Source organism: Sclerotinia sclerotiorum, genomic scaffold, assembly GCF_000146945.2.
Source record: "Sclerotinia sclerotiorum 1980 UF-70 scaffold_15 genomic scaffold, whole genome shotgun sequence".
Lineage (NCBI taxonomy): Eukaryota > Fungi > Ascomycota > Leotiomycetes > Helotiales > Sclerotiniaceae > Sclerotinia > Sclerotinia sclerotiorum.
Window position 1 is genome coordinate 690,391 of NW_001820821.1, and position 25,646 is coordinate 716,036.

The following is a 25,646-nucleotide window of genomic DNA, read 5'->3' on the forward strand; positions in this document are numbered from 1 at the left end:
CATTGGCATGCGAGAGAAATGCACATATGCACCTAAAGTACCATTTGGTACCTGCGAAAAAAGACAAGAGGAAGAGTATATCTGCATCTTATAACGACCATTTGAGCTGAGTAGTGAAGTATGTGAGAGTCTTGAAGAGTCATGGAGAGATTTTTTCTATATGGATTCAAACAAAACAAATCCTACTGCATTCGCATCGCAATCACTATACAAGAAATCTTTCAAACCTAAAGAATGCACACAATGACCGGAAAAGAACATCTTCAACAAACATCACCCACATCAATAACTAACTCACATGCCAAGTCATAATCAATACTTTCCTAGGCACAGACTTATAACCGCTCAGGTTATGAGATTGACTTGCATTCCGCATCAACAATGGCTCGGTCGATATTCTCCCGGTGGATTTGGAAACAATAATCACCCCGCCAAGGTGTTTCTTTAGAAATTGAGGTACAAAGTAACCGCTCTGTCCATCAATCATGGGTAAACGGTAAATACAATCCTGGCTTTTCTTTTGACTATTTACTTCCATTTGCTCCCCGTTCCAGTACAGTCAATACATTTATTCCTTTCTTCCACATCACAATGGCTTCTTCATCAGCTCGCAGCTTCCCATCTATCAAAGCCGTCCGAACATTTGTTGTGGACGGCGTCGGATCTGGGGGAGATTATCACAATGTCAAAGGTGGTCATTGGTAAGTTCATCAGACAATTATCTTATGGCTCGTACTAATTCACATCAGGCTAATTGACACACCAATTTCCACGCCTATGTCAAGATGGGAAAACTACCGAGCATCAAGAACAAGTTGGGGTATCAATGTGCTAGGTTCATTCTGCGTTGAGGTAGAAGGTTCAGATGGCACAGTTGGATTTGCGACAGGATTTGGAGGTAAATTACCAAAAAAAAATATCCCATCACCCGGGCTGAAGCTCATTACATATTCGCAGGTCCACCAGCATGTTGGTTAGTTCACCAACACTTCGAAAGATTTCTCATCGGTGCCGATCCAAGAGATACCAATCATTTATTCGAACAAATGTACAGAGGTTCAATGTTTTATGGTCGAAAGGGTCTTCCCGTTGCCGTCATCTCAGTTATTGATTTAGCGATCTGGGATTTACTTGGAAAGATTAGGAGAGAGCCAGTATACAAGATGATTGGAGGAGCCACAAGAGAGAGATTGGACTTCTATTGCACAGGACCAGAACCTACTGCCGCGAAGGCCATGGGATTTTGGGGTGCTAAAGTTCCACTGCCATACTGCCCAGAGGAGGGTCACAAGGGACTTCAGAAGAACGTCGAATTCCTCAAAAAACACAGAGAAAGTGTGGGCCCTGACTTTCCGCTCATGGTGGATTGCTACATGAGTCTCAATGTTCCATACACTATTCAAATTGCTGCAGCTTGCAAAGATTTAAATATCAACTGGTGGGAAGAGTGTCTATCTCCAGATGACACTGATGGCTTTGCACAAATCAAACAAGCTCACCCACAACTCAAGTTTACCACTGGTGAGCATGAATACTCGAGATATGGTTTCAGAAAACTTATCGAAGGTCGCAATTTGGATATCATTCAACCCGATGTTATGTGGCTTGGAGGAATGACGGAATTGCTCAAAGTTGCAGCTATGGCAGCTGCTTATGATATTCCAGTAGTACCACATGCAAGTGGACCTTACAGTTATCATTTCGTGGTCTCTCAAACAAATTGTCCCTTCCAAGAGTACCTTGCAAATTCACCAGATGGGAAGAGTGTCCTACCAGTCTTTGGAGATTTATTCTTGGATGAACCAATTCCCGTAAAAGGATATCTTGATGTTTCACAACTCGACAAGCCAGGTTTTGGTTTGACACTTAACCCAGCTGCACGACTTATTCCAGCTCAATATCTCTTAACACCAAACCCAGAGAGACCTCTTGGTCAACCAGCAGTTGGGCAAAAGAAATCTGCAGATCAGGGTATTGTGAATGGAGTGGTAGAAGAGATCAAGAATTTGTCAGCTTCATAGGTTGGATTATAGCCGATTGTTATATTAGTCATTTAATCATTTTTCTCTTGAATACAATATCATCTATCTTAGCATAATTAAAACTTTCCAAGATCCCATTTTAAGGTCACTAGTGATAGCGATATCTTCAAATGAGTGTATAACATAATGGGACCTAGGTGAGAACAAGTGGATGAACAATTTACCCCACGTTTGGGAATACCATTTTGGCTTCGGTGGTCTTTACATCGAGAAACCGAATCGCGGGGTCCTTTTACTAGTGACAAGGGTCTAATTTCTGAAGCTATCAATTCATTTACAACAAGACGCGAATTTATTCGAATATACTTGTTAATTGTAACATATTCGTATTTCAATTCTCTGTACAACTTTACCTAGGTACTTACCTTGATTTCACATAATCCACAACTCTTGACGAAAAAACAATCACTTCAACATACTCATCAGAGCTACAACCACAAGATACCCCACCATCCCAGTAAACAGCATAACATTCATTTCATCCTCATATACATCCAAATTCTACAAACTTACACATCTACATATCTCTTTCTCACATTATACATTTAAAAAATGAGTCTTAAAAGCGTACACCTTCTCGCCGGCAAAACCGCCGCAATAACCGGCGGAACAACAGGAAGTTCGTTCCCCAATTTCAAAGAATTCCCTCTCACATCTCCCCTCAACTAACACCCTTTGTTTCCTCTAGTCGGCCGCGCAATTACCCTTTTGTATCTTCGTCAAGGTTGTAATGTAGCAGTTAATCATCTAGGTCTTGATTCCGATATTCCACATCTGGAATCCCTTCATAAAGAGGCGAAATCTCTCTTAGAGGAGGATTCGCTTGCGGGTTCTTTGTTGGATGTACCAGGAGATGTTAGTAAACCGGAGACGGGGAAGGAGTTGGTGGAAAAGGCGGTGCGGAAATGGGGACGATTGGATATTTTTGTTAGTAATGCGGGGGTTTGTCGGTTTGCGGAATTTTTAGAGTGAGTGTTCTTTGGGTTTTTAGTTGGTTGGTTGGTTGGTTATCTTGAGAGGGGGAGAATAGAGGGGAATGGGAATAGAGTGATTGAAAAAGAAAGAAAGAAAACTAACAAATCCCCCCCCAAAAAAGACTAGAACCCGATCTCTTCACCCACACAGTCCGCACCAACCTCGACGGCGCCTTCTACACCTCCCAAGCCGCCGCCCGTCAAATGTCCACCCAATCACCCCCCGGCGGCGCCATAGTCGCCATCTCCTCCATATCCGCCCTCGTAGGCGGCGCCCAACAAACCCACTATACACCCACCAAAGCGGGAGTCTTATCCCTCATGCAAAGCATGGCGTGCGCGTTGGGGAAATATGGAATTCGTTGTAATGCATTGTTGCCAGGGACGATTAGGACGCAGTTAAATGAGGAAGATTTGAAGGATGAGCAGAAGAGAAAATATATGGAAGGACGGATTCCCTTGGGACGGACCGGTGTTCCGGGGGATTTGGCGGGGCCGGCGGTTTTTTTGGCGTGTGAGGAGTTGAGTGGTTATGTTAATGGGAGTGGGCTTTTGGTGGATGGGGGGTTGTTTGTTAATTTACAGTGAGGGAAGAGGGGGGAGAGGAGAGGGTTGGAGGATTGTGAAAGGGAAGGGAAGGGATGGGATGGGAATATATTATAGATTAAGAATAAGTATTGGCTCAATCTAGTAGTTTTGATATATTAGGAACTTTATATCTCTGGTGATGGGATTATTTATATCTATTTATATTCCTCTACATTATAAGATTATAATAAAATACGTATAAAATATAAATCTAAGTCTTACTCTATATATTCAAAAACTTATCTATTTATTATTTATTGAATATTAAATTTAAAATAAACTTTGAATTATATTTTTAAAAAAAAAATTATTTTTTAAATAGATCTGTTTATATTATATCAAATTATATATTATATTAATAATATAAATAGATTTAAAATAATAAAAAATCTAAAATATATGTAGTTTTATTTTCTTATGTTTTAATATTATAAAGCATTTTAATTATATCAAAAATTTATTATCTTGATGATTATATATAAATCTTGTGACGGAAAAGTCGTAAACGGAGTCAATTCAATCACTTAGAATCTAAAACTAAAGAACTAAGAAGATTCTAAGTAAGAAGGTCTTTATATACAGGGCTAGTGCACGTGAGCCACTAGTGGGTAACAACCGTCACGTAACAAATCTAAAATCTATAATATTAATCTCGATCTCACCCTCTCTAGATTACGATTATCGAAACGATCTAACGGGGTCGAATATTTCATGATGTATATATGTAGTAATTAATAATTATAATACTATCAGGATATATTTTATATTTATAACTCTCTTGATTATGATGATATCGATGGAGATAGTGTCGTTTTGGTCTACGTTGATATTCTCGTCTAAATTTAAACTGCCGTGTATAATTATAATGTAAAGAACTTATAAATAGAGGGCATCTCTATTCTAAGATCTTATTCAATAAAATGATTAAGGCTCTATACCTATTGGATGATGGGATTTTCAATCTAGTTTTGATCTGGTGAGTAGTGCTTGATGTTTGTGATGTACTCGCTTTTAGTAGTAGTCAGAGGATTGCATTTTCCGTCGGTGGTGCTGATTGATCATAAGGCTCCATTGACTCGTAGCTCGCACTCAATTCTATAAATAGCCTCGCTGATTATGGGTTAAAGAAAGAGGTGAGGAGCGTCGCGGATAAGGAAAGCTTTGAGTTAAGGTATGTAGTACTAAATGAGAAAGCTCGATGCAATGCATGTCGGATTTTCTGCGCATGCGATGGTATTGTTTCAACTACAAACTCCATATAAACAATGGTGAACTGGGCTAAGTATTGATTTGCTGGGACTAGCAGCAGCTATCTGCGACGCCGCGGGATAGCTGCTCCATAAATGTTGTGATGCCTGCATAACGAGAAGCCCCGGAACCAAAGTAAGAAGAACAGGCGTCTCTAGATAACTGTGTAAAATGACATGCCCAGATTGAGGATAATTGGTAGGACTTTCTTTGGCATATTTCTTACATATCTTCAAAGCATGACGAAATTTCTATTTCTAGTACCTACAATATTCATCTCCATCGGCTAAAGTATGATACAAGCATCAAAAATGCTCCCGTCAACAATTTTCATATAGATACCACGGCCTTAGAAGTTGCGGCTAAGTTCAAGTACCAAATCCGTGGTAAGAAAGGTAAGTAGCCTCGATTTTCACAGCGGATTGATATGTATACACAAGCAAGTCATGCACTAATCTCGCCTTGAACCTGTAGTACTCGTAAGGTATACTGGTACAAATCCTCGAGAATTAGGAGTTGTTACAGCTCGCGCTATTTCTTCTAAAGGCCTAGAACTCCTCATTCTTGCATACCGCACTAAAGAGAAAATACATCAAGTGATAGCAGAACTCAAAACAATGCATCAGATGTGCAAGTTCAATCGCTAGCTAGAGCTTGATCTTGCATCTACAGAATCTGTTCGGGCTGTAGCAAAGGAACGGAACTCGACTATTAATCTCCAGACTAGATATTTTGATCAAGAATACTAGGGTTATGTCAGGTCAGTTCAGGAACTGACCTTGACGAATCTGAAAGAAGGTGGTGATGCACCTTGCAACTAAGCATATTGCACATTTAAGCTTCTTGTTCACTAACTTGATCTTGGGTATATAAGCTCGTGGCCGTCTCCAGGAAAGCGAGACCTGTACCAGGAGCCAGAGTCTTGATGTTATCTGAGGATGGCACCAATTCAGCCAGGTGAGATTTGATGACTTGAATTTCGAAGGGAAATCTATTCCATAAGAACAAGAGCCAGACAAAGACTATTTTGCTAAATTTGGCTCATACGGCTACAAATCTTTACATCCTAGAAGCAGCCTATGCATATGCACAATCAAAGACTGCAAACATTTTGTTTTCCACCTATTCGACAGAGCACTTGTATTCTAAACACAGCATCTTGTCATTTTCCGCCAATCCGAAGGTAAGTTACTAATCAAGTCTTCCATCGAGCTTCTGCCAATTAATGTTTTTCCTTGTAGATAGGTACATATTAACATTCTCACCGAAACTGCCATGATCATGAACTTACCGCAGGCTACAATAGATCATCTAATCAACATGGACGTGGTAGAAAAGACAGAGGAATCAGGATCATCCACCACCATGGCCGCAGCTTTAGATCCAGATCTCACATGTACTACTTTCATGAGTCATCTTACCCTTCCGTCAGATTGTCCCAGATATTAACACCCTTGCAGCAGAGTCTGAGCCCTATCTTCATGATTACAACACTATCGCGCCTAGAGAGTTCGCTAAGGATAGGAAACTGGCCGAGAAACTTTGGGTAGGTACTCAGTGAAGGAATTGTTGGAGAGAAATTTTCGCTCGAATTTTGATACAATGAATGATACGTACTGTATTTTTGGATAGGTGGTGGATTTTGTAATCATTGTAGTAAAATTGTTAATTCAGAGCCTGCAGATTATTATCTAGGTAAGGTAGTGGCAGCATAGGTACCTAGACTAGCAAATCTTGGTAGCTTATACTAAGCTAGGATTAGGGCAAACCTAAGCGTTATTAACCCTAGATAGTCCTCTAAAAACATACGTACATCTACTGGTATAATTGAAGTAGTCTGGGTTATCAGTTTAGCGTTGCGATATCATGCACTCCCATTTGCCTGGATTGCTAGCGTCATATCCAGACTTTCACATGCATGTAAGCTCATATATTGAAAGCAGTGTGGGTATTTTTTAATTTTTTTTTTTGGTTACAACAAAATCAAATTAGCATGATTGGAGGGTAGGTAGGTGAGCATGATTTTTAATGTCCAGAGAACTGCGCCTTACACATGCAGGGCATAGCTACAGATAGATAGGTAGGTAGTAGTAGCTAACAACCCAGCACCATATGAATTAACATCAACATCAACATCAACATCAACATCAACATCCCATTTTCTGCAGTCTATTTTGAAAATCTAGTCTCCATTTTCAAATTAATCAAAATGATTACAACACAAGTTGATATCAATGCTTCTCCAGAAACCGTGCGGAAAGTAGTCAGTTACAGCAGCCGTAGCACAACTCACGATCAACGCTAACTCTCAGAATCTCAGCTTTTGGACTTCCCTACCGTCAGTGAATGGCATAAAGGACTCGTCAAGAGTATTAGACCGTTAGATTCCGTCGATCCCCTTGCCGTAGGAAAGAAACTTCATTGTGAAATGGAAGATTTTGAATTTGATTCCATCATTACCGTAAGTAATTATAATCGTTTTGAATGTATATACAATCTAGTGTAGCATCAGATACAGCAAAACAGTCGAATTCTAGACTAGCATTTCATTTCGGGATAGGAAAATTCCCCAAACAAGTTTGCGTGGCAAGGTCCGCCTGTTATGACAGTCTCCGGTCTCCATTCCTTCCTCATTGAACCGAGTAAGAGTAACCCTGGCGATACAACATTTACACAGATGGAGGTATATCCTGGAGGTGTTTCGTTCTTGATGCAGCCTTGGCTTATGGGAAAGCCTATTAAAGGCTAATTCGAGAAGTATAATGCGGATTTGAAGAAAAATTGTGAGAGTCTTTGAGATCAATGGGGATACCAAGATTGTATCAATATTATGGGACCTAATTGAATTTATGTATAGATTGCTGGGATAAGGGGTGCAGCGGGGAGGTAGCCATAATGCTTGTGGATTTAGAAGGTCAAATATGGCTCTCAAAACAGCACAATTAATTATTGCTCATGGCCCTAAACCAGTGTAAAACAAAGTTTCCATAAAGACAAAATATTTACTCTCACTTTACACTTGACGAGGAAGCATGACAAACGTTACTGGTTCTATTCTTGTGTGCCGGTTTCCTGCCAATGAACCCACCCGCTTGGAGGATGGGAACCTGGCTTCTCGAGGGTCAAGCATTCTCTTACGAAGCTACAGAGATTCAGACTTGAGATCTTCTCGCGAACAAACATGGCGGAAGATAAATACCTGTAATGTATCCCTTGGATCTGGACCATAATCAGCAGCCTCTCGCAAAAGGATGATCTCGAAAAAGTAATACATCAAATAGGTTAGTACATGGAAGACAGTTGAAAGTATCTTACCCGTGATTTGGCTCTGTGATATGTATGCCTCAGAAGTCGTCTGTGTCGAAAATCCAACGCTATCACGGAGGCCAGCTTTCCCAAGCACCAGAAAAACACCAGTCTTCAAAATTATGAAAAAAAAAAGGGATTAGGATCGTCATTTAAATACGTGAAAACCAGAATGGCAGTATTTACAATTGTGAAAATGACGAGAATGATCGTGGTGTTCAACATAAAAAGCAACAGAATCGCAATTGCTCTCTTTGGTTGCCGGATGGCGGCAGCCAATATTGTAACGTGAATGGAGTAAAGCAGATAAATAAGAGCACTCAAAAGGCTGAGAGATACCGGGACGAAAAATGGCAGGGAAAATGAAAAGCGCCAGAATAAAAATGGCATTAAAGATAAAAAGCAGTGGAGCAAATTCACCACACACGCAAAAGGATAAAATGTACCAGAGCGACAACAGAACCTCAACTAGTTTTGCTGTGCCAATAAGTCTCTTTGAAGGGAAAACAATCATGAGCCATTTCATTAACCTCATTGTGCAATATCCTAAAGTAACATCTTCATCGCCCTGCTTATTCGACACAAGATGGAAAGTTTCTTCTTGCTCGTGTCACACAAGAAGAAGATAAGTAAATCCCAATTGCAATGCCCGCGTCAGGTCATCTCCACTATAGATATGCATGGGCACAACCGTTCAGACAGATGCTCGTACCTCCTACTGTCGGTATCATTCGATACCCAGTGATCCAGCTGATCGATTTCATGCCACTTGTCCGTACTCATTTTGGATGTCTCTATTCTCTCAATAGATGGAATGTCCACTGAGGATTATTACTGTAGGACACAGAAAAGTAGGGCACTCGTACGGTGATTAGGGTTATTATTGTGGCAGAATCTTCGTGCATTGGAAACCATCTATCATACGTGTCATTCATTGGATCCGGCTAACCTTATTAACTGCGCCGTCGCGTGACTTTGTGTTATTGATGCCTGATGACTCAGGAATTAAAAGATTTCTCTTTCCGTACACCTTCATTAAATTTATTTATTGATCTATTAACCCCATTTTCTTTACAGCTCGTGTATCTTCTGTTTCATTCCTATTCTATCAAACATTTCGATCATTACAATAAAAGCTCGACCATAAAAAGATTCTTCCCATATCAGGTTCGAACAATATCAAAAGCTTAGACAAATTACTTCAAGTCTTTGCAGTCGACTCCATACTTTTCTCCTGCAACATCCCTAAATACCCATTTTGATTTCGACTTCCTCATCTCGAATTTGCGCGTTTTGATATGATATCCATTTCCATGATCTTGTTTCCATAGTGATCAAGATCCATCGACTTCATTTGAGAGGACGCGACAATCATTGTAGTTGTTGATTCTCGGTCCTGTCAGCCACCAAGTCGCGTCATTCAATCACACAACAGCCAGCCATACAATCGCGATGGATTCGCCGAAACAAGCAAATGCTGCTCAGCTGGCGGCCCGCAGTATCAAAGCAAAACCTAAAGGCAGGTTAAATAACCAGAAAGCTGGCTTCGCGCCCGTGCAAAATAACAACTCTAATAATAATGCTGCCGTTGGTGGAGGAGGTGGTGGCGGTCTATTCGGTGGAAGTATATCTGCTCCTGGTTCATTCAACTTCGCAGCGCCATCCGGAACACCAAGTTTCACTCCTTCATTTGGAAACTCAACATCCAATCAATTTGCTGCGCCCGCAAACGAAGACCACCGGCCAGATACTACAGGTGAAGAAGCTCTGCGAAAGGAAAAGGTGTTCAGCAGTGGATTCAGATCGGGCGTTGGAAATGAAGAGGCCTTGTTTGCTTCTCATTCCCCATACCATCATAACCAACAACCGTCAAATACCCTAGACGCCTCGAATAATACACAAGCACCAAGTCTGTTCGGCGGAGCAAACGCGACACAGCCAAATGGAGGTGGATTACAATTTGGATCGTCAACATCGCAGAATCAAGCAGGAAGTTCAATTTTCGGTGGCTTCAATTTTACACCTACATCACAAGCCACAAACAACAGTAGTAATTCTACATTTGCGTTCGGTTCCTCATCACAAACCCCAATCAACAACAGCACTCCAGCTTTCAATTTTGGTGCGGCGAATTCTGGTCAGGCAGAAAATTCTCTGGCTTTTGGCGCAAATTCAACTTCGAAAACGCAAAATCCTTTCACCCATGAAAATAAAAAAGCAAGTAATTTTGATTGCGACCCTTCATCTTTTTCCGTTCTTGATAATTCCAATTTCTCTTGTTCAACAACTTTCCCTACTAATCATTTCCACAATCCAATTTTTGACCAACAGTTCTTTTACACAAACGAAGATAGCTCAAACATGTTTGAAGACTACAAAGTAGAATATCCCGGAGATGTTGGGCAAGCGCCAGCACAAAGTTTCCAAATTCAGTATCCAATAGGTCAATTAGCATTGGCCGCCAATATTAGCTATCCTGAAGGTCTACCAGCCACAACAGCAACTAGCTCCATCTTTGGCAACACACCTTTGCTAGCGGCCCATCGTGCTAACCCACTTCATTTTGTACAGGACGATTCAAAGACCTCTTTCGGACAGAATAATACCAACAATTCTTTTGGTGCTCAAAACAACTCTTTTGGCGGTTCCTTTGGTGGTTCCTTTGCAAATCAAGCCAACACTAGCTTCACTGGTCTCAATTCTACCAATGTTGCCCCTCAAAACTCCCAGAGCCTGTTCGGCAACATGGCGGCAGCGACATCTGCTCCGCCTTCCCCGAATGTTTTCACCTCGTCGTTCCCCGCAACCACATCCGCTCCAAGCACCACAAACATGTTTGGAAGCGCTGCTTCTTCATTCCCTACTGCATCTGCACCAAGCACTACAAATTTGTTTAGCAATGCTAATTCGTCATTCCCTCCTGCCACTGCTTCAACCACTCCCCTTTTTGGTGCTGCTAAGCCTGCCGAATCTACTACACCTGCTGTGACTGCTCCACTTTTTGGTGGCCTTAGTAAGCCTGCCGATTCAACTCCATCGGCTCCAAGCACTTCATTATTCGGTGGTTTCAAGCCTACAGAATTGACTCCTTCCGCTGCAAGCACTTCATTTTTTGGTGGTCTTAAACCTGTCGAGCCGACCCCATCAGCATCGGGTAACTCCCTTTTTGGTGGTTCCAAGCCTACTGATCCAACTCCAGCTTCTTCAAGCACATCAAATATATTCGCCAAACCCGCATCAACACCTACTCCTGCATCAACTTTCACTGGCTTCAGCAAACCTGCGGAATCAACTGCAGATCTCTTTAACCGTAACAATCAGAGCAATGGCCAAAGCAATAATTTGTTTGGATCAAAACCTGCAGAAGAGCCAAAGGACAAGCAAACTCTCAATCTTTTCAACAAACCCGTCGGGCAACAACACTCTGAGCAGAGTGCAATGGACAACACGACGGAAAAGACTCCAGCAAAGACCCCAGATGCTCTTTTCGCAGGCTTTGGTAAGGCAAATTCCTCGGCAGAATATCAGCTCGGCGGTGCCACCAAGGAACAATCTGTAAGTGACTTGTCCAATTCCCCAACTGACGACAGGAAGAATGCTAATCTGTCAAAGCTCGCCGCTCCGTCCGATGGCCAAGGTGCGTCTTCATTCAAAGTTCGTGGTAGTGCCGAGGCATCCGCTTTGAATAACGCTTCTTCTATTTTTAAACCAGTCGATGCTTCTGCAGACGCGGCACATCACCCAAACAATGCGCTTGGTAGCTTTGCTTCTCAAGCACAAGGCAGGCAAGCCTCGGACGAATCGCCAGACAACACTTCTGTTTCCAACTCGCTCGTTCTGAGTGCCCCTACAAATTCATCCTCGCACCCCACTCTCCCTGATAATAAAGCACTTGCTCCTGGTAGATTGTCCGATTTCGAGTTCCAAGTTTCAGAACCTACGGACTTGGAGATGGAGAGAAATATGCCTCCCAGCTTTGATATAGTGCAACGAAACGAATTCAAGGCACTTTGGCGTATCGCATCCGTGCAGAGAGCAATGGCAGCCTACTTCCATCATCTACCGCCTGGCGCGGACCCATCGAAGGGACTGGCGTGGATGGAGGCTAAAAAGAAAGAGATTCTCGCAGAACATAAGATTGATTACATTTCAAACAAGCGAGGTAGAGCACAAGCTGGTCTTGAGAACGACGAGAACCAAGAAAACATGAGTCCTCAGAAGCGAATCAGACAAGACAAAGAACGCCCGCATCGTGTTCCGAGCCCTGAAAAGCGCCCGCGAAGTACTCGGAGCCCTGATAAACGCTCACGTGCGACAAATGAGTCCGAGTCTGACCTCAATGGCAACTCGGTGCTAAGAGCACCAAAACTTCAGCCTGGTCGTTCGTCCAGCCGAAGTAGATCACCTTCCAGAAGCGCCGCTTTAGAACCATCTCCAAATAAGAAGAGAAAGAATGAGACTCAATTGGAATCAGGTGATGGTGAAAGTGGGGGACATAAGAAGAGAAAGCCTGAGCAGCCAAGTCAAAACGAGATAGCTGAAAGTGGTAGCAGCAAGAAGAGAAAGCCTGAGGTTTATTTGACTCAAAATGATCCTGAAGGAATCGAAGATGGCAAGAACAGCAACAAGAGAATAGTTAATGGTTCTAGTTCAAGCACCTCTAACATGTTCAAGAATATCTTGGACAGCCCAGAGAGAAAGACGCGGGCATTGCCTGGAGCTGTTAAGGAATCCGTTCCTGCTCCAGCAGAGGCACCTACTGCCAATCCATTTGGAAATCTGGCAGGTGCTTCTCCTATCAAATCTAACACCGGCACAACCTCTACTACACCCAGCAAGCCTCCAGCATTCAAATTCACGCCTACCTCCACCACACCTACCACGTCTCCAACCAAAGCACCCATCTTTACTGGTACTAGCGGTATCAAGCCGCCTGCCTTTTCTGGTACTCCTGCTGGTGGCGTTCAGCTACCTACCTTTTCAAGTGCCCCAGCTGATGGTATTAAGTCACCTACCTTTTCGGGTGCTCCAACTGGTGGTATTAAACCACCTACCTTCGCTGGTGCTCCTACTGGTGGTGTTAAGCCACCATCTTTCGGAAGCGGACCTGTCAACTTCATGGCCCAATTTGGCCAAAAAGCAGCTGAAAGTGCAGAAGATAATGAGAAGTTGTTAATGCAAAAAGCTAAGGACGCCGACTTCGATTCCGAGGATGACGATGAGGCTGAATGGGAGGCCAATTACAAAAAGAAGAGAGCTGCGGAGCTCAAAGAATTGGAGGAGCTTGCAAAGAGCAAGGCTCCTAATTTCCTCGTCAAATCCACTGGAACTACAAAGTCCATCGAAGCAAAAGAAACTGCGAAGCCAACAGCTACAAATATTTTTGCACCAGCCGCCAATACTAATTCTACGCCATTGTTTGGACAAGCTAAATCTACTACCGGAGCTGCTGAGAGTATCTTCAGTTCAGCAAACGCATCAGGAACATCAACTCCCAACTTGTTCTCTGGCGCTGGATCCGTCCTTGGCAGTGCTGCAAAGACATCTTCATTTGCCGGCAACCCCTTTGCACATCTTTCCGATGCGGACTCAAATAATCAAAATGACGGAGATGATGAAAGTTCTGACGATGGTTCTGACGGCGAAAATGAAAAGAAGGATCCAAGCTATAAACCAAATACAAGCGATGACACTTCAAGTACACCTAGTGCCTCCGTTGATGAGTCTGGTTCTAGCATTACCTCCAAAAAAGCAGTTACTGAGCCCCCAAAGCTGAATTTGTTCGGCTCAACTGCTAGCTCTGGTGCAACTACGCCCACTCCCGGTGCTGGTGGGAGCCTTCTCAGCCGTATGACTAGAGATCCTGTGTCAGAGGAGAACGAGAAGCCGGCACCAAAGCCATCCACGAATATGTTCGGTAGTTCTGTCGGGACAACTTCTGTTACTCCAGCAGATAAAACTTGGAAGCCAGATACACCAATTAAATTTGGTAGTACTCCACCTTCTGCCCCTGCTGCCCCAACATTTAACTTCACTGCTTCTACTCCAACAAAGCCGGTAAACAGCCCATTTGGCGGATTGTTTGGTAATTCCGGAGCATCTACTCCTGTTCTCTCTAATGGACCTACCACTACTACAGGATTTCAGTTTGGTGGTCCTCCGTCTGCTACATCTTCTTTATTCCCTTCCGTGGCAGCTTCCGCAAATACTTCTCGAGCTACCTCACCCGGTGCAACCACCGATGGTGCCACTGATGCCGATGACAATGATCCCGAAAAAGTCCATGCTCAGGTAAACCTTTTGGAATCTAATCCAGGCGAGGAAAATGAAGATGTCATCCACTCTGTTCGAACTAGGGCGTTGAAGTTCACTCCAAGGGAGGAAGGTGACGAGAAATCTCCATGGGACACTAAAGGCGTGGGGCCATTGAAGGTACTTCGTCACAAAGAAACCAAGGCTACTCGAATTCTTTTGCGAAGTGATCCATCTGGATCTATTATACTCAATAAATCACTTCTTTCGCAGGTCAAATATGAAGCTAGCGGTAAGACCCTCAAGCTTATGACAGTCGGTGATGATGGGAAGGGTTTGCAAACTTGGGTTCTTCAAGTAAAGGGAAATGAATTGGCGGAAGAGCTGGCTAAGTGTTTGGAGGATAACAAGGTCAACAACAATTGATGATCAACTCATTCCACCTTATGTATCACACTATTTTCAGCAAGAAATGATGGTCTGTTCATGGAAATAAGTTTGGCGTTTGCGTTGCATAGCGTGGACTGGGAAAAAGAAGTTTACGATTGTTTTTGTATTGCGATTTTGCTTTTGCTGTTTTTCAATTGCTCAATATTGATGAAAAGGAAGGGTGGAGTATTTATAGGCATATTATTGATTGGCACCGACCTCTTCAAGTTGCTTTGCGCATTCTATCAATTGATAACATCACTTTGTTGGTGGGGAACTACGACTATGAGATTTTGATCAGGGTTGTACAATGGGCTGTGACCCCTTCTCTCATCAAATTCTCATGGGGCATATAGAACCTTGATATTGCTGGGGTTGTCGTTTTGGAACTGGAATTTGGCCGGAAGCGATTGTAAATAGCATAAGGGAAATACTTCAGCACATTGATATGAGTACTTAATGAAACGTTTAAATCATTTCTTTCTTTTATTCGCTGGTGATGATGTGACTGTAATCCGTTGCTGAGTTGTGAGTATAGGTATATGGCTGTTTAGTGAGCTTCTCTCCCTTTCTTTGAGACTCGAGAAAATCCTAGCCAATGTTGCCTGTGGAACAAACAAGCTACTATTGTATCAACTTGATGGTGGTAAAGTGTAAAGTACTTCATCCTATTCGTATTGATAATTGTTTTTGACTCATTCTATTCTATATATACCTACTGAATGCCAGAACTTATAAATAAGAGCTTCGAGACCTAGCATCTCGCTAGCTAGTACAGCTAGCTCTCTTCATGGTCACATGATCGATGTCTCTCTCAGTGGTTATGTTTCTACCAATACCGTTTCTTCTCTTCTTTTCAGATCTCTATATTTGAAAGGATTTCATTTCCCAGGTCTTGGTATGAACAGTAGTAAAATCCAAATGATTCGCTGGTGATGATGAAATTTATATCATTATATCAATTATCATACCCTTTAATGAAACTTTAGTGGGTCAAACCACGTGTGGTACAATAATACCCAACTTGCTCATAGGTCCTCACCGTTCGATGAAACCAATCTTCCCAGTACTGATAAGCCATTACCTTCTTTCCTTGGAAATGCATGAGCCCAACTGCAATATAGGACAATTATGGCATTGTGGCTTATTTCGTGGAGCACAAAGTTGGTACATGCGCATCGACGTCGTCGTCTGCTCCCTGCGGCGTAGAAATTTCTCGAAATCTCGCGAAAGATGTTTCACCCGGGGTCTCCACATCATGAGCTTCATTTGTTTCGTTCGACGATGATGTCTATATCTCTCCCTATATATATATCGACATGGTTCGCTGGAATTGTAATATAGTATTGATCGGCATTCAAGTTTTTAGGTTTAGTTTTTAAATTTAGCCAGATTTAACGTTTTTGGCAACTACTGATCGATTATTTTTTCGTGTTGATGGTAATTCTTCTTATGTTATATTTATTATTGGAAGTGGTAATTTTATATCGGTATTATCATCTTTTACGTGCTGTTTTTTTTTCTCGTTTATATCCTTACCATTGTTATATTTATTGAATAGCGGATACCACTTTTTTAATTTTTGTTTTTTTTTTCGGAGATTCGACGATGTCTTCTGCACCTTCGGATCTTTCGCTCAGTCCAGATCAGAGATACGATAATGATCAGATGATCATGGCTTGGATCGCTGCTTTGGTGGCAGAGGGATGTCCTCCTTTTGCCGTGACTTACAAGACGAACTCTTCCCCATGCAACCCAACTTCTACAGATTGCAAACAATCATAGTTGTAGAGGTTTACTTGTATGGGAATATGTGATGGGTGTTTTGAGTTGAGCTTGTACTATTACGGCAAGTTTGCTTAGGTTATGGAATCGGAGTCGTTGTCATTGTCGGGACTTTCTCCATCAGTCTTGACAACGCTGGTTACAAGTATCGCAGATTCTCTCCGTGTTTTCTGATCTAGGGGCTTTTATGCAGGATAGCAGGGCTGGCCGTTTGTGCGCTTTTTTTTCTCCTATTGTCTCGGCTCTGGCGTACGCAGTTCAGCACCGCACTGCATCATATTTGGGTAGCACCAACGCACATTCGTTAAGTCTTGTCATTTAATTACCCCTGTTCTCGGCATCTGCATTTTTGAAAAGAGACTTTTGCACGGAGTATCATTTCTCATTGCTATACTACCACTCGGAAATCCACAAATGGAGGAGTGGAAAAGGACTGAGGATTTCGAGTTCAGACTGATTTCTCGGTATTGTTAATTGTGAGCGTGGAGGCTTAGAATGATCACGAAGTGCATTGTATGATTTATAAGGCTGGATGGAAAGAGTTTGATAAGTATGTCGCTTTGAATAGTTGTATATGAGCTATTAGCACTAAAGAACTCAGTAGGGCATTTGGATCTCATCCCGTCGAGATGGCAGGTGACATGGTTCACCAATTGGAGGAACTACATGGACTTCCGATTTAATCCTTCCAGGCACTCTCGAGAACAAATTAAGGCTTTAAACGGGTGCACCTAGACTCTTTAGTCTCTCGGAGGAGAACCTTCTCTATTTGAGTGTGGATGTACCTCTGTTTATTTCCTCATCCTAGCAACAGGCCACGCAGGCAACTGGGAAATATGTTCTTAATGATGGATATAGAATACTTCAACGAGGAAATATGGAAAAATTGGATTTCCTGATATTACAATTTTGTGTTTTTTTATCAATGTATTTACCCTACTACATATAATATTTCTCAATATCACAAGAAATTATATTCAAATATTACCTACGTGCATCTACTCGCGAAAGAAAGAAACGAATAAATAAATAAATACTTTGATCCAGGTATATCCATGTTCATATTCAAGTCTTGCTGTAATAAAGTCCCTTCAGGGTACGGTAATATACTCGATGGATGTGGCTATCATCTCCAAGTCCTTCAAAATTTGACAATCGAATTAAGAAGCACCTTCGAGGCCCAAAAGGATATTACTCTCCACGCCTTCGCTGCATGCAAGGATGCTAGAGTGCTCTCTGTTTTTTTGATTGGTGAGAAATTGTAGACGAGTGGGCATTGATGGTGTGGTTGATGTATAATTACGTATAAATTAGATAAAGCGGGCAATTTGAGGAAGAGTAATAGATTAGATGTGTTGATTATATCTATTCATTTGCTGTTTGGATACATGGAATAGGTGGTTTTGATTTCAATCGTTTATGTAACAGGTAGGAAGCCCAAGTGATATATCAATCAATCGGCTTATACACATGTCCGATCGTTACCTTAAGATGAGACTCCAGTTTGTTGACCGTTATGTGCGCTGTACCACAAGTATTCCATCATTATTCAAATTCTTAGCACCTAAGCACCTTTCTATTCACACGCACATCACATTAGCCAACATCCCCATCATTCTCATTCCCATCTAACCATATTCCCACATCCACCTGCAACCCCCATCCCATCCTATTCCATCACATCCCGTCGCATCGTTGGCATCAACAAGAAACAAAAAGAAACAACTCACCGCACCCCTCTCATCCTCCAACCCAATAATAGGACCCTGCTTCGCGGCCTTCGGAAACTCGACCTTCACCTTCTTCTTCGTCTCCTTTGCCTGATCCACCGGTTCTCCTTCCAATCCCGCACTCCCACTATCCCCTTTCGCTTTTTCCTGCTTCGCTTTCTGAGACTCGTCGTGCTCGACTTGGTATTTTTCCGTGCGTTGGTCTGTGCCTGCGTTTTCGGAGGGAGGGGTGCCGGTCCATGGGGTGCGGTAGTGTGTGCCGGTTGAGAAGGAGCGGGGTCGTGAGATGGGTGGTAGGGTGTTTTGGGTAGCTTGGGGTTGGAGATGGGGTTGGTGGGTTGGGGAGGGAATGCGGTGGAATTGGAGGTGGAGGCGTGGGTTAGGGGTTAGGTGGCGGATCCGGGAGCAGGGAGAGGTGGATAGAGCTGGGGACATGGTTTTGATTGTTGGTGGGGTGAGTTTTGGATGTTTGATAGATGTGATCAGGTAGATTGTGATAAAGTTTTCAAAACTAAGATTGATTAATTGATGAATTGAGGTTTATATGTTGATATATATGTCAGTAGATATGAAATAATAGATAGTTGTAAAAGGATTAAAGAGTTGAAGAGTAAAAAGTAGGACAGAAAAACAAGAAAAGAGAAATAGGATTGTGCGAGAAATAGGTAGCGAGAAACAACTAAGTAATAGCTTGTAATAGCTCTGGAACGCTTAGATCAAGAGTTCTCCCCCTTAGCTAATCGTTCATTTATGCATTAGTGACTACTTGGCACCGGTAATGGAGACGTCAACTAGTATTCGATGGCGTCACAATTTTAGGGGGATCTACAACGTGGGGTACTGCTAGTCCTCGTTTGGGCGATAGACTGTGGCGAATGTGGCTGATGATTGTAATTCAGGTATTTCAAGATTGTGGTATTGTTAGTGGCTGAGCATTGGGAGATAAAAATAAGTCAGTTAAAGAGGATGCTATATATCGTGGTAAATAGACCATTGCAGTATTGACCTTAGCCGAGATGGGTGGATATCATGTTAGGGGGGTGATGTAAAAGCTGACCGCAATGATCAGTGATATATACAATGGATGAAAGAGAAATGCGGGTACACGTTTTGACCAGAAATGACTCGAGTAAATTCCCAATATATTTAAGGTTTTATAATACCTCACGAACGCCCTTTGCTATGCTGATACCTTCTCCCAAAACGCCAGATCCGTACCGTACATACATTTGAGATGAAGGCTGTGAGCTTTCATGCTCTACCTACTCTGAAGGAAAGGATCTGATAATAATTAGTATCAATTTTTGAATGTAAAAAGAAAGGAAAGTATACGCACATCATTATGACCAACAGAAACAATAGCATCTTCCGAAACTCTCACTCCACCAGCTCCTTCAACATAAGCTAAAGGAGCATCTCCCATAACTTTCCTTGCACACTCCGCAACTGTAGTGTTTTTCTTAACCAACACACAATCCCTAAACACCTTCTCACTTCCAGAACCACCACTTCCCGCTATTAGACTTCCTACGTTCCTTACAGGAAATACTGGTACTAAACCTAGTAATTCTGCTGCTCGAGAGAGTACTTGTACTACTCCGGTACTTCCAAATCTGTAAAGAACCATGTCCTTTAGATTCTCAATTCTCGTTTTGAGCTTCTCGTCCAATTCTTTTAGACCTCCACCGGTTTCATCGCCGTCGGCAATTAAATCATCCCTGGTATCCACAAACTCACTTCCCTCCGTATATCTGACAAAACCCTGTTTAGCCAACCTCCTCAAGAAAACCTCCGAAACAGCACTACACAACACAATACTCTTCGGATCTTGCATCTTTGCGATCTTGCTAATATTCTTGTCCGCATCCGCATGATCGATTTTATTAAGGGCAATAACCGTCGGGAATTTCTCATCCGTAAAAGCATTCACCACCAAATCAATCGTCTCATCAGACCAATGTTCCAAGGGCTCCTTCAATCCCAATTTATCCAACGTCCTCGCAACGACCGAACTCGTACTTCCATATCCGGAAAATTGCCCCTGTAATGTCTCGACAGCTGTAGCTTTGACAGCTACGTGTCTCCGTTTTATCGATCCCCATTTCTGCATCAAGTTTCCTCGAATCCATGCTACGATCTCCGAACGCAACCACACGATATCATAACTAGGATCATAACCTCTCGTTGCTTTGCCTTCCGCGTCAGTAGTACCACTTACGTCGACGACGTGGATGAGCGCATCTGCATGGCGTAAATCATCGAGAAACTTATTTCCAAGACCTTTTCCTTCATGGGCGCCTGGAACGAGTCCGGCTACATCGAGGAGTTCGATGGGAACAGAGCGACGTCCGTCTATACAGGAACCATAGTTGGGTTTGCAGCGCGATTGAAGATTGTAGCGGGCGCAGGCACAGTCGATTTGAAGGTAGCCAATTGCACGTTGAGGATCGATGGTTGTGAATCTGGGAATGGCTCAGTATTTGATCATCTTGCTTTACTTTTGTGCGATTTTCACAGCTTTCTATCCGTAATCCTGGGAATGTGCGCATATGATTCATGGAGTGAGTGCTTACGGAAAATTGCCTATATGAAAAGGAGGTGTAAGTGTATGGAGGGGTAATTTGAGGTCAGATAGAATAGCATGGAGAATATGTGTACGCACCAACTTTCGACGAAGCATCAGTAAGACTATTTAGAGTTGTACTTTTCCCTGAAGAGGGCTTGCCTACGAGGCCGATCAGAGGATCTCGTGGCATATCGTGCGGTGGTTAGAGAGATGTGTTGAAGAAGATGATCTTGCATAAACATAAAATTTGTGTAGCCGCGGTGTTTATACCTGAGGCAGAAAACAGTAGATTATCCTTAAAGTGGAAGTCTTGAGATCATTGTCATCGAGCTCTGAAAAACATGTGCATATTTCTTGTATCAATAGACTTGTTGCTTATTATTTGCTCAATTTAAACAATGGCACATCCTTACAAATTTGTGTCTAGCAGTCTACACTTAGAAAGAAATTCCTTTTAGGCCGTCAACGAGTTACACTTTTGGCATTTTGAAGATTGGATGTCTTTTGACTATACTCACGAGGTCAGCTAGAGCTTGGATGAACATGTGGGAATTCAGGTCTGATGTTCAGTAGATCAATATCAATGTTCCACCGACCGTGAGTTTGATGAACAGGCACACCCTTATTGTCTACACTCTTCTTAATCTAGTGCAATTCCTAAACCGTATATAGCTTCTATGATCCTCCGCACTGATTTCGGTATGCAGTTTCTGCCCAGGGAATCCAAGCCCTAGTATGTAGCTATTCTCTCATAAGAAACTTTGCTTAAATCGTGATCTCCAGCCATTATTCTCCTCGATGTGCAACTTGATGCTCTGAGGTACCCACCTTCTGCAACGCTTTCTTATATCAACCCTGACCCGGCAACTCTCATCTCTCTCATTTAAAGCGAGCAAAGCTTCATTTTTATTCAAGAGATCAAGCTTCGGCAGATGGAAACCAACGTCCGTGTGCAAAATATGGTCTCGCCTTAAGACTTCTTGTCCCTGAGCTTGGAAACTAGTCCCAGTACCGGAACTCCATAAACGCACTCGCGCATAGACATCTAGATAATTGAGGTCTGTCTAGGATGCCCACAATGTGAACATTCGTACTGAACATGGGGAAAGTATTTTTAAGTGTGTGTAGGTACCTAATCCACGTTGATTGTGAATCAATACATCTTAAAAATTCTCACAAACCTATTGTGATTTCAAGTGCTCTATGGGTGCATGTACCGTTTGTATGAATAGCCAGCCCCTGAGTAAACGAGCCTTTTCAAATGCAGTATACCTGAAAATCCTTTCCAATACTTTTCATCGAACTCGCCTTGACTCGTGTAGCCAGCAGTATGCGTTTGCCAAGAAAGATGTTCTTTGCATTGCACAACCACAAAGCCCCAACCTCGTCATTTCTGAGTGGCTTTGAATCGAAGGACCCTGGAGTCAGAATGGCGAGGTAATCACAAGATAAAGTCGAGAACCTCGCAGCTGAAACCATCGAATGTTCATGTAGAGGGTTACACACTCTTTTGCCGGCGGCTTAGCAAAGTGCAAATTAAAGATAGACGAATGGGATATAGAATATTGAATCACATGAAGAAATGTCCCGGAAACGCCACAACACCGCCACGCTTAAGTGTCCCCGCCAAAGAGAAGTGAAATAAGGAAAACCAATCGGATGCACGCGGCAGCTAGGAGAGAGTCAAAATTTCCGTCTTCGCGGCAATTGTGATGCTACCCAAAAATAAAATTGTTGAATCGTCTCAATAGAAGGAAATCTATTCGTTGATTAAGCAATTGTAACAATATGCAGGTATAGTAGATATGTAAGCAATCACTGATAACCAATAATTCCAATTTTGATTTTGATTTTCCATAAGCAAGATTGGCTGATGAATTATCACCTATGATGATGTTCTATGGCAGAGAAAAGCAGGTGAAAGAGAGGGAAGAAAAAGATGGCTATGACGTAAGGTGGTTAATAATTTATTGACCAGAGCGGTTTGGTCTTTCTGACTCTTTCATTTCTTGGTTGGGCTACACTTCACCACAATTACAATTCCAAAGTAATCTAATCTATTTTCAGTAGTGCCAAGTCTTTCTTGCTGGTTAATAACAGGTGAAATAATGATGAAGCTTGGCTAGATTGGTGACGTTGTACCTCCAACTCAAGCAAAATCGGGAAGTCGTACCATTCAGAATTCCCGGTTCCGAAAAGTCCTACTCATACATAAAGGTCCACTCGCCCATTATTAGTTACACTTTGCAAACAGACAAACAGACATTCCAATCTTCTCTACAACAAAACAAAGAATTCTCTGCTTTTTTAAAGATACCCATTCATCAATAACTCACATCAGCTTTTCAATTCGATACCTTTTTACCAATCAAATCCAACATCATGCCTTTCACAGCAAGGTAAGAATCATTCTCCCAGTTCCCTTTCGGCTCTGTCGGATATCATACATACCGCACTCCCCTCAGTTCATTTCAAAAAAATCAAATACTGACATTCCATGACAGCGATATCTGCAAGATCATTCTCGCCATCATCCTACCACCTCTTGGTGTATTCCTCGAGAGAGGATGCGGTGCCGATTTGCTTATTAACAGTAAGCCTATCCATACAGTATTCTCTTGGTATACACTCAGAAATACTAACACGGCTTATAGTCCTTCTCACCATCCTTGGATATATCCCCGGTATTATCCACGCCTTATATATTATTCTGAAGTATTAAGCTTCGCCTCATGGTAACGCATTTTCTCAACTCAACAACAAACAATAAATCTTTACTCTCCTCGACCAACGATACCCCTATCTATCTTCCGTCTCTTTCCACACCTTCTCGAAATCAGATGTTACCGTCACGGTTCATGCTCCGACATATTTGATGAATAATTAATCTCTTGGCATCGGAAGTTTCGGCTGCAGAATATTTCTCGGCATGAAAATATGATGGCTTGGGAGTTTTGGACATGGGATATGCGTGGGCATGAATCAATTTGGGGGGTGCTGATGATTTTCCGATTATACTTATCTTTTTGCGCATTTCATAAAATGGGGTTTTAATGGAATGGGGTTTTTTTCATTGGGTCTTCTGGCAGCATGTCTACGGATGTGTGGTGCAATACGGGTTTCGCGGGTGAATCGTACAGAGGAATTGATGGATGGATAATATACTGAATTTAAAACCGATTACAATTTTTCAAAATGCCCAGAAATATTTATGTCGTGATTGATGTGTGCTGTGTTGAGAACTTGTCGTATTTGTGTATGACCGCCAAGAAGAAAGAAAGAAAAAAAAAATATAGCAATAGGTGGAACATTTTACTTTGTCTTACCCTCACCGACTTGTAGATTGAAGTGGTCAAGCGTTACTACAATAGAATCTTCCAGCTCTTCAAAGTAGATGGATTTGACAATCCATGATTCTATCCTCACTCATACTCCGATCCCGAGTAATAAACTTCCCGTCCTCTCCACTTCATCCACTTCAGCCCTTTCTCAGGATGCCTCCTTTATGAGGCAAGAACTGAAAACTCGGCTTATTCGTATTAAGCTTAGCTCACAAGCATTAAGCGACCCAAACTCTTGGCAACCCACAGAGAAAATTTACTTTTCAAAGTTCCTACTTCAATCATCAACAACACTCAATTCGGCGTAGGATAACCATTTCTTTGCGACCTCATCCAAAATCAAACAAAATGCCTCCAAAAGTACGTCCATGAATAAGAACCGCTTTGCTGTTGGCCTGCTTTCTTTTGGAGAGTTATGGCGTGATACAGTAGGCTAACTTATTTTTTATCCAATAGGCCAACAAGAAGGGACCCTCTGTCAAGAGAAAGTTCGTTATCGACTGCAAGCAACCTGCCAATGACAAGATCTTCGATACCGCTGCTTTCGAGAAGTTCCTTCAAGACAACCTTAAGGTTGATGGATTGAAGGGTAACTTCGGCGACAAGGTCACTGTTACCAAGGATGGAGAGAGCATCAAGGTCGAGACCTCTGTTAACTCTGGTCATTACCTCAAGTACTTGTATGTTTTACCCAAGCAATGTTACTGAATTGTGGTTTTTGGAATACTTGCTAATCTGCCATTGCAATAACAGGACCAAGAAGTTCCTCAAGAAGAACCAATTGAGAGATTGGCTTCGTGTTGTTTCTACCTCCAAGGGCGTCTACGAATTGAGATTCTTCAACGTTGTTGGTGATGATGCTGAGGAGGATGACGAATAGATGGTTACATATTACATCTATGATTAAGAAATTATACCATGATGCCTGGACTATGGACTAGAATATCATGAGGAGGGTTGGGATTTAGCAATAGTAGAAATAACCAATGCTATATTACTGCTCTCTCAAAATGTTTTACTCTGGATATTGATATGTGATTCTGCTATGAAATTATTTGCTCACAATTTGAAAGCTGCTGTGCTCATTGGCTGTTTGATTGCAATTTTCACATGGCTGCGGAACAATGTTGTGCATTTCTTCCATATCTCTATCTTCAAACACTTTCTGACCCTTATTAAACCTTTTACACCTGTGGAAAGTTCCGTTCCCATACTCTATACTTCAAAATCAAAGCGAGGCACCCTTTAACAATTCAAAGAGGCACCCTTCGTGCTCGCCAGCAATACCCTCCATAAAAGAAGAAGGAAAGGAAGTTATTAACTTCTCCCTTTACGATATCAATACTGCATTGTTCTCGAGATCGTAGTTTGACCATTTGAGATTG

The 25,646-nt window shown here is 42.2% G+C and overlaps 12 protein-coding genes across 12 annotated transcripts; 10 read left to right on the top strand and 2 right to left on the bottom strand.

Annotated features, from left to right (window-relative positions):
* Positions 1 to 591: 591 nt before the first annotated feature.
* SS1G_10325 (hypothetical protein) lies at positions 592 to 2,021 on the top strand (the record flags this gene model as incomplete). The annotated part of the gene is made up of 3 exons (XM_001588728.1): positions 592 to 701; positions 750 to 898; positions 958 to 2,021. The coding sequence occupies 3 exons, from the start codon at positions 592 to 594 to the stop codon at positions 2,019 to 2,021; spliced, it is 1,323 nt and encodes a 440-aa protein (XP_001588778.1).
* A 573-nt stretch (positions 2,022 to 2,594) lies between these two features.
* SS1G_10326 (hypothetical protein) lies at positions 2,595 to 3,604 on the top strand (the record flags this gene model as incomplete). The annotated part of the gene is made up of 3 exons (XM_001588729.1): positions 2,595 to 2,661; positions 2,731 to 2,973; positions 3,168 to 3,604. The coding sequence occupies 3 exons, from the start codon at positions 2,595 to 2,597 to the stop codon at positions 3,602 to 3,604; spliced, it is 747 nt and encodes a 248-aa protein (XP_001588779.1).
* A 2,568-nt stretch (positions 3,605 to 6,172) lies between these two features.
* Positions 6,173 to 6,635, top strand: SS1G_10327 (predicted protein; the record flags this gene model as incomplete). Its single annotated transcript, XM_001588730.1, has 3 exons — positions 6,173 to 6,248; positions 6,313 to 6,398; positions 6,615 to 6,635. The coding sequence occupies 3 exons, from the start codon at positions 6,173 to 6,175 to the stop codon at positions 6,633 to 6,635; spliced, it is 183 nt and encodes a 60-aa protein (XP_001588780.1).
* Positions 6,636 to 7,061: 426 nt separating this feature from the next.
* SS1G_10328 (predicted protein) lies at positions 7,062 to 7,601 on the top strand (the record flags this gene model as incomplete). The annotated part of the gene is made up of 3 exons (XM_001588731.1): positions 7,062 to 7,115; positions 7,173 to 7,313; positions 7,413 to 7,601. 3 exons carry the CDS (start codon positions 7,062 to 7,064, stop codon positions 7,599 to 7,601), a joined length of 384 nt encoding a protein of 127 aa, XP_001588781.1.
* A 940-nt stretch (positions 7,602 to 8,541) lies between these two features.
* SS1G_10329 (predicted protein) lies at positions 8,542 to 9,033 on the top strand (the record flags this gene model as incomplete). Its single annotated transcript, XM_001588732.1, has 2 exons — positions 8,542 to 8,709; positions 8,968 to 9,033. 2 exons carry the CDS (start codon positions 8,542 to 8,544, stop codon positions 9,031 to 9,033), a joined length of 234 nt encoding a protein of 77 aa, XP_001588782.1.
* Positions 9,034 to 9,610: 577 nt separating this feature from the next.
* SS1G_10330 (hypothetical protein) lies at positions 9,611 to 14,836 on the top strand (the record flags this gene model as incomplete). The annotated part of the gene is made up of 2 exons (XM_001588733.1): positions 9,611 to 11,713; positions 11,771 to 14,836. 2 exons carry the CDS (start codon positions 9,611 to 9,613, stop codon positions 14,834 to 14,836), a joined length of 5,169 nt encoding a protein of 1,722 aa, XP_001588783.1.
* Positions 14,837 to 16,447: 1,611 nt separating this feature from the next.
* Positions 16,448 to 17,307, top strand: SS1G_10331 (predicted protein; the record flags this gene model as incomplete). Its single annotated transcript, XM_001588734.1, has 3 exons — positions 16,448 to 16,561; positions 17,119 to 17,174; positions 17,229 to 17,307. 3 exons carry the CDS (start codon positions 16,448 to 16,450, stop codon positions 17,305 to 17,307), a joined length of 249 nt encoding a protein of 82 aa, XP_001588784.1.
* An 881-nt stretch (positions 17,308 to 18,188) lies between these two features.
* On the bottom strand, positions 18,189 to 18,789 carry SS1G_10332 (predicted protein; the record flags this gene model as incomplete). Its single annotated transcript, XM_001588735.1, has 2 exons — positions 18,189 to 18,200; positions 18,355 to 18,789. 2 exons carry the CDS (start codon positions 18,787 to 18,789, stop codon positions 18,189 to 18,191), a joined length of 447 nt encoding a protein of 148 aa, XP_001588785.1.
* An 823-nt stretch (positions 18,790 to 19,612) lies between these two features.
* SS1G_10333 (conserved hypothetical protein) lies at positions 19,613 to 21,405 on the bottom strand (the record flags this gene model as incomplete). Its single annotated transcript, XM_001588736.1, has 3 exons — positions 19,613 to 19,621; positions 19,691 to 20,816; positions 21,395 to 21,405. 3 exons carry the CDS (start codon positions 21,403 to 21,405, stop codon positions 19,613 to 19,615), a joined length of 1,146 nt encoding a protein of 381 aa, XP_001588786.1.
* An 845-nt stretch (positions 21,406 to 22,250) lies between these two features.
* Positions 22,251 to 22,560, top strand: SS1G_10334 (predicted protein; the record flags this gene model as incomplete). The annotated part of the gene is made up of 2 exons (XM_001588737.1): positions 22,251 to 22,357; positions 22,482 to 22,560. The coding sequence occupies 2 exons, from the start codon at positions 22,251 to 22,253 to the stop codon at positions 22,558 to 22,560; spliced, it is 186 nt and encodes a 61-aa protein (XP_001588787.1).
* A 742-nt stretch (positions 22,561 to 23,302) lies between these two features.
* SS1G_10335 (hypothetical protein) lies at positions 23,303 to 23,642 on the top strand (the record flags this gene model as incomplete). Its single annotated transcript, XM_001588738.1, has 3 exons — positions 23,303 to 23,319; positions 23,425 to 23,513; positions 23,575 to 23,642. 3 exons carry the CDS (start codon positions 23,303 to 23,305, stop codon positions 23,640 to 23,642), a joined length of 174 nt encoding a protein of 57 aa, XP_001588788.1.
* A 967-nt stretch (positions 23,643 to 24,609) lies between these two features.
* SS1G_10336 (60S ribosomal protein L22) lies at positions 24,610 to 25,141 on the top strand (the record flags this gene model as incomplete). The annotated part of the gene is made up of 3 exons (XM_001588739.1): positions 24,610 to 24,621; positions 24,718 to 24,941; positions 25,015 to 25,141. The coding sequence occupies 3 exons, from the start codon at positions 24,610 to 24,612 to the stop codon at positions 25,139 to 25,141; spliced, it is 363 nt and encodes a 120-aa protein (XP_001588789.1).
* Between the last annotated feature and the right edge of the window lie 505 nt (positions 25,142 to 25,646).